Raw genomic sequence first — 13,309 nt, forward strand, 5'->3', positions numbered from 1 at the left:
TTGTAAACGATTCAAAATAAAAACCTGCAGATGCTGGAAATCTGAAATAAACCCAGAAAATACAGGAGACACTCAGCAGGTCAAGCAGCGTCTGTGGAAAGAGAAATAAAGTTGATATTTCAGGTCCAAGACCTTGCATCAGAATGGTCAGATATCATCTAGGAAAGAAAGAATAGGATTAAAGTTTCAAGCAAGGACTTGAAAAGTTAACTCTAATTCTCTTTCCACAGATGCTGCCTGATTTCCTGAGTGCTTCCAGCATTTTCTGTTTTTATTACAACACTAATTTTAATGGTGCTTAAAGTGCCAAGATCGTTTGACCGTGGTGATGACAACTTTGCCCCGAACCAAGCCGTTCCTTCGCTGAATTTAAATCCAAAGTCCCTAGGAGCCAACACTTTCACCAACCTAAAACTGTTGCATGCATGCGTTCAGCTGAATGTGGATAAAGAAAGTTATTAAAATTTGACAATTAATACACACCCTTATTCACACACAGAACTACCTTGTTTGAAGTTATTGCCAAAGACCTTTCAAGCTACCATGGACAGGATACTGTAAGGTATAGATTACTATCTGTGCAGTAAAAATCTACAGTTAATCATGAGTACCAGACAAGAAAATATTTGAATATTAGAGTAAGTGTTTAGGTAGTTACATGGGCATATCAATGTGTGGGAAATGGAGGGATATGGACATCGAGTAGGCAGAAGGAATTAGTTGGGCACTTGATGACTAATTTAATTAGTTCGGTATGACATCATGGGCCAAAGGGCCTGTTTCTATGCTGTACTGTTCTAAGTTCTAATAACCAACAATATAAGTTGTCTTTATTCACAGGTGGTTTCTGAGATGTGGAAAGTAGTCCACACTTTCCAGGGTCTTGGATGTTTTGTCAGGTGACAATGTTGTACAGCAGGGACAGTATGGTTTGTTTTATAGATGTTCTGTGTAAGTCCCATTCTCTTATATGTTTCAATGAGCTGCAATGACTTACATCTGTGAGCTGAAGGCATGAACTATCAGTCAGCAGTCAGCCCAGCCCTTCAAAACACTGGAGAGATGCCACCAACACAGTCTCACAAAAATCCAACAAATCCACTGGAAGGGTAAGTGAATAATGTCAGTGTCCTCTACCAGACTGATGTCCCAGCGTTGAAACAACTCCATGCGCTCCACTGGGCATGCCGTGTCATTCACGTGCTTGACATCAGACCCCTGAAAAAGAGGCTTCAAGTTCTGTCACATCGAGAGTTTACCAAGTGGAAAAGGAAACGATTCAAGAATGAGCCCAGATTACACCGGATTCAGTAGCTGATCCAGCGGAGATTGGAAGAAATGACACAAGATTCTGTTGAATTAGGAAGTGTCACTTTTATATACAATGCCAATGATGTATTCCTTTTGAAAAGATCAGACCAACTCAAACTTGTAAATTGGGTGAAATGTGTTAATGTGCCCATATAAGGACAAGCAGTGTACATAAATGTGTGGTGTATATGGAATCATGAGCACATTCACACGTAAAGAATTGAGTGAACAAATTGTTCATGTTCTAGTAGCTCTTCATGTGTCATTATGCACTCTGTGTTGCTTACATTCAAGGTAAGGAGTCAGTGCACATGCAATAATATATAAATATTGTAAATATTCAGTTTCTCCTCCTGTTTCGGCATAGACATTCAAAATTGTATCAACTTTCTAGTGCCTTCAGGGGCATATTTTATGATACATAAGACGGATTCAGGTGATCTGTATTTCTTTTGTGTCTGGAAAATTACACTGGTGACAAATGTGTCCTCACTTTTCAGGATGAAAGCAGTGTTTTGGGTCTTTTTGTCCAGGACTTTTAAGAGCATAATGCCTACAGACACAGCTGGCAGGCTGCTTGTACCCTTACCTGTAGCTAATGTTTTACTATCCAGTTGAGAGCGTGTGAAGTCCAACGTATAGTCTCCTGAAATCTTATCCAGCCAGATGTCAGCGAGAAGTTTTGAAATGTGCTGTCACGTTCTGAGTGCTAGTCCTGTTAAAGATGGGTTACATTCTCTCTCATTGGAAACAATAGGATCACAGTGTTGAGGGATTCTCCAGATTATCTCAGGCAGAATTTTGCACACATTGAAAGTGCTCCCTCCTTTTTTTTTGATGGTTATAATGGATGAAAATCCAAATGAACAAATAAACAACTTTTGGAATTTTTGATAAATGACAAGTGCAACAGGGTGTTGGAAGCAGTTTAAACTAAGTTATAAATTTCCTGGATTATCAGCAAAATATGAAGGATCTTTGCACTTGAATCTTGTACTTTAATATTCAAGCCCATTTTATTCATATAATTTAGCCCTTTGGATATTTTATATATGTCATTGCTGTTAGTTTACAAGTACTCTACAGGTCAACCTGAATGAAATAGAAGTTACAGAATCACAGCATTGTTATACCATAGGGGAGGTTATTCGAGCCATTGGCTCTGTGCTAGTTCATTCTAGTTCCTCCTACTCCCCACCCTCCCCCTCAGCCCTGCAAATATTTTCCTTTCAGATACTTGTTCAGCTCCCTTTTTAATGCTAGGCTTAAATCTTCTTTCATTATAGCCCCTGTCAGCTCATTCCAGACATTAACCACTTGCTGTGTCTTAGGGAAGAAAATGACCATTTGTCATCACTCTTGGTTCTTACGCCTTCATGCTATGTTACCTGGTTTTTTCCCTTCCGATATTGGGAGCAGTTTCTCTCTAACTAACCTATACCATTCAAGATTTTAGATCTCTCTTAAAAGATCTTTCAACTTTCTCTTCCAAGGAGAGCAACCCCAATTCATTTGCATAACTAAGATCCCTTATCCCTAGAATCATTTTGTAAATTTCTTTAGCCCCCTCTGCAAACCTTCACATCCCTCTTAAGGTCTGGCGCTCAAAGCTGGATACAGTAATCCAGTTGTTCTATTAGGGTTCATCATCATTTCCTTGTTCTTGCACTCCAGGCCTCCATAAAGCCCGGGATCCTCTATGCCGTTTTAACTCGGGTTCTCAACCTGTGCTGCCAGTTTCAATTAACTATGCATATATACCCTCAGATCTCTTTTCTTGTACCCTGTTTAAAATGTGCCCTCTAGTCTATGTAGCCTCTTATTCTTCCAACAGAAATGGAACACTTCACATTTCTCACTATCAAATTTCACCTGCCAGCTACTTGACCTGAGCATCAGTGCTCCCACTTTTGCTTACTACCTTTTGAATAGATTTAATAAACACTTTCTACAAGGAAGATAACTTCCCAAAATATGGGCAATTACAAGAAGTACTGACATGCTAGAAAGGATGGGATAAGATAGAAAATTCTCCATTAATTGGGCAAGTATGGGTATATTACCATTGTTAATACTAATAATGCTGGTTGGTCCCCACTGTACCAATGATTAAAGAGCATTTAAATTAGAATTTGCAAATGATAGCAGATGAATGACATGGACTTCCTTTGTGAGATGTTTTTTAACTTTGTATCATAGAGTAAGTTACACTAAAATTTTGAAGAAAGCTCTACCTTGAAATTCAATTGAATTCACATTTTTAAAGGTCTTTTCTGGGTCACTTAATACCATTCCAAAAATTAAACTGAATATTCTTGGTGTGAGTCATCTCGGTGACCACAGCGTGATCTCCCATGTCAGTTTGCATGGGATAACATTCCTTGTGTAACAATCCTTTGGAGGATAGCGAAGCAAATTGAGCCACAATAAGCTGAGATGTCATTGGACACCTCCAGGACATCTTGATCTTAAAATACAGGACTAAGATGTTTGCAAGATAAGATTACTTGCGTTCATACTTACTGGGGCCCCCTTTTGTACAGCACCATCTTTTACCACCTCATATCCACCCCAATGAAAATTCTGATCCTCCGTTTTCCTCCTGAATAGAACTAGTATCAGATTTTTTTCCTCTCCCTGTCCACCCCCCCCCCCCCCCTTCAGATAATGCCAGTATGATTTTGTCCCTTTTGTTTCCCTCATCCCATTCCTCGGGCACAATTTGACTGCTGAATTTCTGAGCCCAAAGCGGCATGTTTTAAGTGAATGGCCAATGACCAAAATGGTCATCAGCCTGCTACTGTGTCACAGTGGGTGCATTATGATTTTATAAGTATATGTTTTGTCAAAATATTTGGAACATATTCAATTATACACATTGTAAAAACATTAGTTTGTTGAAATTTGCTTTCAAAGGCATAGTTAGTTCCCAAGGTTATTGGCAAAATGCAAATGCTTAATGTGAACCTGGACAGTCAGCATGGACAGCTTTATTTGACCATTGTGGATGTTGTACTCAAATCCCTCCTCACTCAGCATCTGTATGTGCTCAGTTATAAGGGGGAATGGAACACTGGCATTTTTTCTAAATTTTTCATCGAGATGTCCAGATTATTTGTGGTGCAGTTTACCAGTATGACAGCTGCAAACTAAATTTAGTTGAGCTAGGCATCAATTCTGGCATCATCGTGTTTGGTGTACTTTAATTCCTTAATTACATGAAACATTAAACTGAAACTATTTTGGCAAATGTCAGCATAAGCAGCGTACCTGATCCTTCATTAATTTGCTGTTTACCGGACCTTGAGGTGCATAAAGTGTCTGCAGTGTTGTTCTACATAACTTTAACTGAACTTCTTCCAAAGTAATTTGTGTTCTGTTAGTTTGGTGTGATGCCTTTACCATTGAAATCTACAGGTAGCTTTAAAATGCATTACTAAGATCACATTGTTAATCACATGTACATCAAAACACACAGTGAAATATCTTTTTGTGTTACTGAGAATGTGCTGAGGGACAGTCGGCAAGTGTCGCCACTCTTCCGGTGCCAACATAACAGCTCCTAACCTAGAAGTTTTTGGAATGTGGGAGGAAAACTGAGCACCTGGAGGAAACCCAGACAGACACACGGGGAGAATGTACAAACTCCTTACAGACAGCGGTAGGAATTGAACCCGGGTCGCTGGCGCTGTAATAGCGTTATGCTAACCGTTATACTACTGTGCTGCCCCTACACTACTGTGCCACATGTAAATTCATATAGCAACGTCATGCTACTTCTGCTGCTCGTGAGCATATTTTTATTTTGTCCTAATTTCTCCCATCCCCACCCCAACCAACCTGTCCACCTCCCTGACACAATTGGAGTTCTGTTCCAAATTGCCCTGACACATTACTTAATGAGCCTCAAAATCTACTGATTTGGGCCCCTGCTCAGTGTTTTTGTTTGCACTGCAAACGGTTGAAAAATATTTGGTTGTATGAATACTTGTCTTCACATAATAAGACATGCTGAGTTGATTCACAAAAAATAATTCAGGCAGAGTTTGATGGCTGGGTTGCATCAAGGTTAGTGGAAGGTTGTGGAGATTATGGTGGATTTGTTCAGTCAGCTCTCGCTCTTGGGCTGCTTTGTTGCAGAGTTGAAATGCATGCATCCTTGTGACCAGCTGGTGATTGCAGCCAGTGTGCCATCCACAATGGGAGCTTTTCTTGCCCTGTCACTGACCTGTGTCCTGCACTTAAAGTCTGGATGCTGTTGGCTAATTAATGGAAAGCTAATTTTATCTTTTAATTGCCTTTTCCTCTATTGGGAAACTCATCTGCCCAAAACTTCTGGTCCCCTCCAAATGTGTCTGGGGCACTCAACCACTACCTGGCACTCGATGAAACCTGCCACAGGTCACTCTTGTAATGGTAACAGATTTTTAACATTGGACCTAAAAAAAGTCTTTAAGTTTCACCTGGATAGAAAGGAAATGTTCAGTGTAACCAGCTGTATTTCAGCTTACTGAGCTCTGTCTTTCCTCTTGTTACTCAGAAGACATACCTGAGGCCATTTCAGATTTTGAGATGTTAGATTGCATTAGCTGACAGGTGGTCTATGATGTTACAGCCTCTCCTCATTCTGTGTGTGTGTGCGCACGCGCGCTGAAGTTGGGAGTGTTGGTGAAGAAAGGCAGGGGAGACCTTCAGACAAATGACGTACAAACAACATCAAAGGAATGTAAAAGAATAAGCAAGGCAGTGTGACCTATAGCATGACCCTATGGGGGGTGGGGGCAATGGTTTGGTTTGCATTTTTTTAATGGGCAAGAAAACTGACATTTCCTGAGAAACGGGGCAAGCTGTTGCAAGCTACATAGGAGATATTGAAATGCAAATGATTAGAAGTACATTATTCAAATCAGCACCAACCTTGCCCCAGGCTTTGGCAATTGGCTTAACTTTGGTGTTGCTAGTCATTTCCCCTCCAACTTCCTCTCCTGAGATGCTCCTGCTGGGACACCACAACCAATAGCAACAGTCTTACTAAATAGCCATTCAAGTCAAACCTGTTGGATCTGGGGAGAGAGTATTACAGTTACATCTGATGTTGGCATCAGTGATAGCAGACTTGTGTTGGAACTGCTCAGCAGGTCAGGCAGCATCAGTAGAGAGAGAAGAGTTCATTGTAAAGTGTCATCTCAGGCTTTGTTTTTGGAACCAACCAAAAGAGAGAATTCCTAATCTCACCTCATTCCCAGCTCTCCTGATTTTTTTTTTCTGATCCATGTGTACTTATGGTGGGGAACCTTCTGAAAAGATCAAAGCATCTTTATCTAGCTATCCACTGTCTGTGAAACAGCATAAAATGGCATATGTTAGCATGATGCACTCTTTTCCTGAGCACCATGGCACAGTCAGTAGAGCTGCTATCTTGCAGTTCCAGGAACCCAGGTGTGAGGGTGATCTCTGGTGTTGCCTAAGTAGAGTTTGCATGTTCTCCCTGTAATTGCATGGGTTTCCCCCGGGTGCTCAAGTTTCCACCCATACTCCAAAGATGTACGGATTTGTGGGTTAATTGGCCACTGTAAATTGACCCCAATGTGAATCAGGGTCAAATTGAAGGGAATACATTGAGCATAAAATGAGATTTGTGTAAATGGGTGTTGGATAGTCAATGCGATCTTGGTTAACTGAAGGGCCTGTTCCTGTGTTGTATGATTCTATGACCATCTTATTTAAAAGAAATTTAAATTTCATTATCTATGTAAACTTCTGTACCTTCCTGTCACCTCCAAGTGCACAGCTCAATGGGATAAATTCTGATGTACATCTAACCAGTCGTAATATTGTGGGATATAGAGATAAGGAAGGTTAAAGAGCTAATTCATTTCTTTCTTGGTTCCCTCTCCATTCATATTGCCTGAACCTTGCTTTAAGGCTTCTGGAATTCTTCAGAGGCTATCAAGCTACTTAAATTCTGTGTTGACCTTGGAAACTCTTCTCAACCAATACTTTATAAACAGTATCTCTTATAAATGTTCTATGGTTATTGGGCTTCACTTTGCTTGAAATTTAAATTTTCTTTACAAGCAGTTTACTTGGTGTAAACTGAAACAGGAATTTAATATTAACCACAGGCAGAATTACTTGCATACCTATTGACCCCATTTTATTTCTCCAGGCAGTTTGCAGAAGCATGCTAACGTGCACTTATGTTGAGCGAGTTGTAAGGTCTGCTTGCATTCTGCTCTTTTAAATTCAGTTACTTTTTCTTTCTCTTCACTCCTCCCCCCACCCCTCCATGTCTCTCATTAACTTTAAACCAGCTGAAATGTTTAATCCACTTGCCCAGTGCACAGATTAATAGTCAACATGCTGTCAATAATGCTGTTCTATAGAAGTTATCCTAAGGATCTCCCCAGTGATTAAATTCTCACCAACTATGGACACCAATAGCCTTTTTGACTCTCATGAATTGTTCTTTAATGCCATGGGAAAGGTCTTTTGGCCTGTGTTTTGACCAATCCCTGTCTTGGATCAGAAGACGGTGGAAAAATCAGTTCCAGTGCTGCCTCTGACCAACTAGTGGGCATTGCATTAAAATAGCCATGTTTTTTTAAAAAAACCTAATCCAAGATAGCACAGAAAAGTGGCAAGATACACTTGTATAGTGGCAAAGTACAGCCAGGCAAAGCATTTTAGCAGCCTCTATTCATCAGTTACACATGTACAAATGGAAAACAATTGTGCACATAAATTCCATGTATGTGGTGTTGCACTATTGAAGCCCATTTGGACCCTTTATAATTGTATGCTTGCATCATATTGCTGCTATGCTATGGAATCTTCCCCTGCATCATGGAGGATGTTTGGGAGGGCGGGAGCTGGGGATTTGTTGGGATCTGAATGTTTGGTATTACAGAAACAACTCTAATAAAAGGGAGCGTTGTTGTTATTCTGGTGAGTTGGGAAGTAAGTGCAAAGTGAAAGAAATGTGCTACAGTCCCTATCAGTTAGCTTCTCTGAGCCATCAGGGTATTTAACACACCACAGGTAGCGTGAATTGAGAAACACTGCTAATCCCGTAATTGAAGTTGAGACCACAGTAAAAGAATCTCAAATTGTTTGCATTGGGGGTGGGGAGAAGCAGATACAGTACTGCTCTTTTTTCAGCCTGATTCTCTGGACTAACATACTTGAGTCAAGGCCCAAGTTGAAACTGAATAGACGGACAATGTCGATTAAATAGGGTGGATTTAGCAAATGTGGAGTGAATATGAATTACCCTCCTATTTGCATCCTCCCCATAAAATAGAGAGTTTACTGCAGGATAACAGAGCCTTAAGGCTCTCTTGTAATTTGCTCAATGTGGGTTTTAAAGCACAGTGTCAGTGGATGTGTCTTTTACTTTTTGTTTCTTCCATTTTAACTCTGGCAGCCCAGAAGCCAGAAAACAGAACTTTCCAGATTGACTTGTCTCCAGCCTTTATTGCAATCCACAAGCCTTTCTTAAAAGCAGGGTTATTGTCGTAATTGTTACTTTGTGCATAAGAACATAAAATTCATCTTCCAATACGAGGCTGCATTCTGTATGTGTGGTAGTTTTTATATGAAGTCACATGAGCTAGGGTATCCTCCATGGTTATGCTGATGGAGATGTGGTAAAGTCTAACTCTAAACTGGTATCTGTATCTTGTATCTTTCTCCTCTGGTTGAAGAGCCCCAAGGATAGAATAAATGGAGACACTTTTATCATTAACAGAACTAATTTGTGTCTTTTATAATTATAATTATATGTCTTTTCATATAAAAAATTTAACCTTCAAATTTTCAGAAAAGGCCATATGACCCAAACAAGCCGATTTATTTGGCATATTTCTTTATTTCATCAGGTTCTGTTTTTTTTTACTGATTTGATGACCTGTCAAGTTTATTATTGTGCTATTCTTCCTCTTCTGGTTAGAAACAAATCCTCTAATTCTGCTTAAGTTCTGGTGCCTAATATTTGATATTTTCTTATTGTGTACGATTTATTACTCCTGTTGAAGTTTGATTTCCTTTCTGCTGTTGAAAATTGTCACTCATATTTACTTTATGCTGAATTTTGAGCCCAATTTCTTTGAGTCATCTCTGATCTTCCACATTACAGATACTTGCAGGATCCCTGTTGGACAGAAAAGACGATAATTTTAAGGAAGCTGAAAACCCACATTCTAATCAAGCAATACCCTGCTATTAACACTGTCATTTTTTGCCTATGGTCTCACCTTGCCTCTCCTGATCTTTGAAACCTACCCCAGCCCAGCACCATAACATGCCCAGGTCTTCACACTTCTCTGAATCTAGCTTTGTACCACTTAGTCATGTGGTGTTTAGAGGTGAATCAGAAGGGCTTTCATTCAAGGATCCCCATGACCCTGAGCCTCAAAGCTCAGAGCCATTGAAATATTTTTAAAACATTGTGACTACTCCAGCAAATACAGCAGTCAATTTACACAAAGCAAGATCCCTCGTCTCAATAAGTGTCCCAGTGCTTTTTTTAAAAGTGACGATTGTTGTGAATGACACAGGATTCTCCCCGATATTTTAAATCCACCTCTGATGAGAGACAGGGTGTAGTTTAATTGAAACCTTGCACCTTGAACAGTGCAACGCTTCAGCACTGCACTGTTACGAGATCATTGATTATGTACTCGAGTCTCTAGAATGTGACTTAATTCGACTCTTTCTGACTTGGAAATGTGAATACTGATCCATGCCTTTTACCAATATGCACAGTGGTTGTGGATATCATTGCTCATATTGGTGAGCACATGCACACTCAACGACTTAGGAACAGCTTTTTGCCCTCTGCCATGAACACTACCTCGTTATTCCTTTTTTCTTTTGCAGTATTTATTTATTTTGTAATACATAGTAATTTTTTATGTCTTTATGCTGCACTGCTGCTGCAAAACAACAAACGTCACGCCATACAAGGCAGTGACAATAAATCTGATTCTGAGATGCACAGGCTCAGGTAGCGAAGCCCTGCCTTTTGTTAGCTCTTCTCTTCCCTCTCTCACCCTCATCTCCTTGACTCCTCTCAACCACCATATCTCAGAATCTCTTTGAATATTGCCCCCACCTCTATCCCATGCAAGCCCCTCTTCTGTCTGAGCTCACCTCTGCTCCTGCCTGCATTCCTACAGCCATTTAAGGAGAGTGGATAGTTAAGGTAGACAAAGTTAAGTCAGTGTACCACTGAGGTCCCACCCCACAACTCCCTAATAGGAAGCAAAACCTCATCGCCTGCAAAACTGAGAGGCATTTCAAACCATTGTTAATATTCAGAGATATTTAGCAATTACTAAAATTACTATAAATAAAAATTTAAAATTTAAATTAAAAATGGATTTAAAATGCAGAACATTATTTAAAGCTTTAAAATTAAGATGTGTGGAGAGAAACGCCTTCATTCTAATATCTGGATTTAGAATCTCCATGAAAATGAATCACAGCACAGAATCCAAGCAAACACATCCATCTGGATTTCTCATGGAGTCCAATGACAGAGCAGAGTGGTGCATTAACACCTTTCACTCTACTTGTCCAAGACTTGTGGCAATCTACGCAAGTCCAGGAGATACTAATAACCAATGAAGGGCTGAATGCCATCTGTTCTCTGAGGAACTACCAGCCACAGCAAACACGATGCAGCTCATTTAGTCTTGTACATTTATGAGAGCAGGAGACAAACAGTACTGGATTCCAGCACTGGAAACTCCTCATAGCTAAGTTGATGCGGAGAGCAGCCAATAGACTTGTAAAGTCACACATTTGTAAACTACCTCTGGTGCAGTTTGCTCAAGTGTTCTTAGTTTTACCTATTGTCTAGATAGAGTGATTAATAGGATTTGTTGATGATGCTGTCTGAGGGATATATGCCTTGCTGCATCTAACTTACCTGATGCTTAACATTGCATTGCATTGCTTGTCTGGTTATAGGGCCGCAAGTTGTTAATCATTGGGACCACCAGTCGTAAAGATGTTCTCCAGGAGATGGAGATGATGGATGTTTTCAGCACCACGATCCATATTCCGAACATTAGCACAGGAGAACAGTTGATGGAAGCTCTGGAGGTAAGCCTGTTCGTCTTGAGCATCCAGTGGGAGAGTGTTTCAAAATATAGTCTGCTGAAGTTATCTTCAAATTCAGAATCGACATTTACTTTCTAAATTCCAGTCTGTGTTTGTGTAATAATACAAAAACAACGGAAGGCTAAATTTCCAAATACTTTTCTCCCTGCATTAAACTCTCTCTCCCCCCCCCCCCCCCACCCAACCACACAAACAAGAACAGTAGTGCGACATACATAATTTGTCTGCAAGATTTTCAACCTTGCTGGTCTGAAAAACAACAGTCTGCATTAACTCTCATTGAGATTTTACTATGAGACTGTGATTTAAAGGGCCAACACTCAAACTACTTTTTGTCCTCTGAGGTCTGTCATTGCATTGGTTTCATGGTTAGTTTTAAACGAGACTGAATTTAATCCCAGTTGCTGTGGTGGGATTCAAACTCGTATCTGGATCCCTGATCCAGAACTCTGGCTGTTCATTCATTTACTGAATCACTATGTCAGCATGGTCACTGTGTTGAGGGACAATTGTACAGTGCAGCCTTCTATCATCCAAGTGTAATGAGGGAGTGCCGATTGTATACTTTGCATAAACCTTTAAATAGTCAAAATGTATGCCATCTCCTTACCCTTTTAATTAACAATGCTTTCCACTACAATTCTACTTTTTAAGGCTAACCGGTATTAATGTAAAATGCAACAAAAATCAAAAAAATGACTGTACTTGCCATCAGATGAAGTGCTAAATGTTCAGAGGATGTTGCTGCTAATCAATGTACAATTGCACTGCCCTTGTATACAAACACAAATAAACTAAAAATGCCTTTTCATGCTCATTTTGCACAGTACGTGAAGTAAAATTTACTATTTGAGCTTGCTTTCATAGAATACAAATTTTTGCTGGTTGCATGAGAATTCCAGATACATGAATAATGAATAAACAAGAATTTACTGTATCTGGCTAGCTCGATGGAATTTTTTGAGGAGGTTACACAGTGGACTGATGTGGTCTGTGTGGATTTTAGCAAGAAGTTTGACAAAGTCAGGCATCGATCAATCAAAAAATTAAATCAATGGAAAGCATCAACAAGCAAGTTGGGTTAAAATTTGGCTTGGGATAAAAGGTAATGATCAAGGGAGATTTGGTGACTGGTAAACAATATACATTGTGGTTCCAGTGGGACCCGATACTCGAGCAAAAAAATAAACTGTATGAGGAACTCAGTGGGTCAGGCAACATCTGTGGACACTGAGGGATAGTGGATGTTTTGGGTCGAGACCCTGTATCAGGACCAAGAGTGTAGCGGGAAGATAGCCAGTATGAAGAGGTGAGGGGGAGAAGTGAGGAAGGAACTGGTAGGCTATGGGTGGGACCAGGTAAGGAGGGGGGATGAAGGGCAAATGGAGCTGGAGGGGGTGTTGTTAGAGGCTGGGAAGGTGTTAAGTGGAGACAACAAAGGGCTGCAGATTCTGAAACCTGCTAAGGAAGGGAGGTGATAAGTGGAACCAGATAAGGGAGGGATGGTGGGCGGGTGGAGCCAGTGGGGGAAGGGATAGGAGACTCAGTGACTTGAGTGTGTGGGTGATAGGCAGATGGAATCAGGTGGGGGAAGGGAAAGAAAATGGGTAATGGAGAGCTGGGGGGGTGGAGGTAGTTCGGAAAGAACATGGGTGACAGAACATGGATCAGAAGGAGAGAGAGAGGAACATTGGGTGCAGGTTACCTGAAGTTGGAAAATTCGGCATCCGTACCATTGAGTTGTAGACTACCCAGGCAGAATATCAGGTACTTTTCTTCTAGTTTGCATTTGACCTCATCCTGGCAGTGGAGAAGGCTGAGGACAGACAGGTCGGTGTGGGAATGGGAAGGGGAGTTGAAATGGCTTGCA

General features: G+C 40.5%; 1 protein-coding gene across 1 annotated transcript in view; it reads left to right on the top strand.

Annotated features, from left to right (window-relative positions):
- LOC127582931 (vesicle-fusing ATPase) overlaps positions 1 to 13,309 on the top strand; it is a 220,155-nt gene that overhangs the window by 177,731 nt on the left and 29,115 nt on the right. Inside the window, exon 18 of the mRNA XM_052038589.1 lies at positions 11,287 to 11,421. Coding sequence (XP_051894549.1) covers positions 11,287 to 11,421 — 135 coding nt within the window. The remainder of the gene's footprint in view (positions 1 to 11,286; positions 11,422 to 13,309) is intronic.

Source organism: Pristis pectinata, chromosome 25 (assembly GCF_009764475.1).
Source record: "Pristis pectinata isolate sPriPec2 chromosome 25, sPriPec2.1.pri, whole genome shotgun sequence".
Lineage (NCBI taxonomy): Eukaryota > Metazoa > Chordata > Chondrichthyes > Rhinopristiformes > Pristidae > Pristis > Pristis pectinata.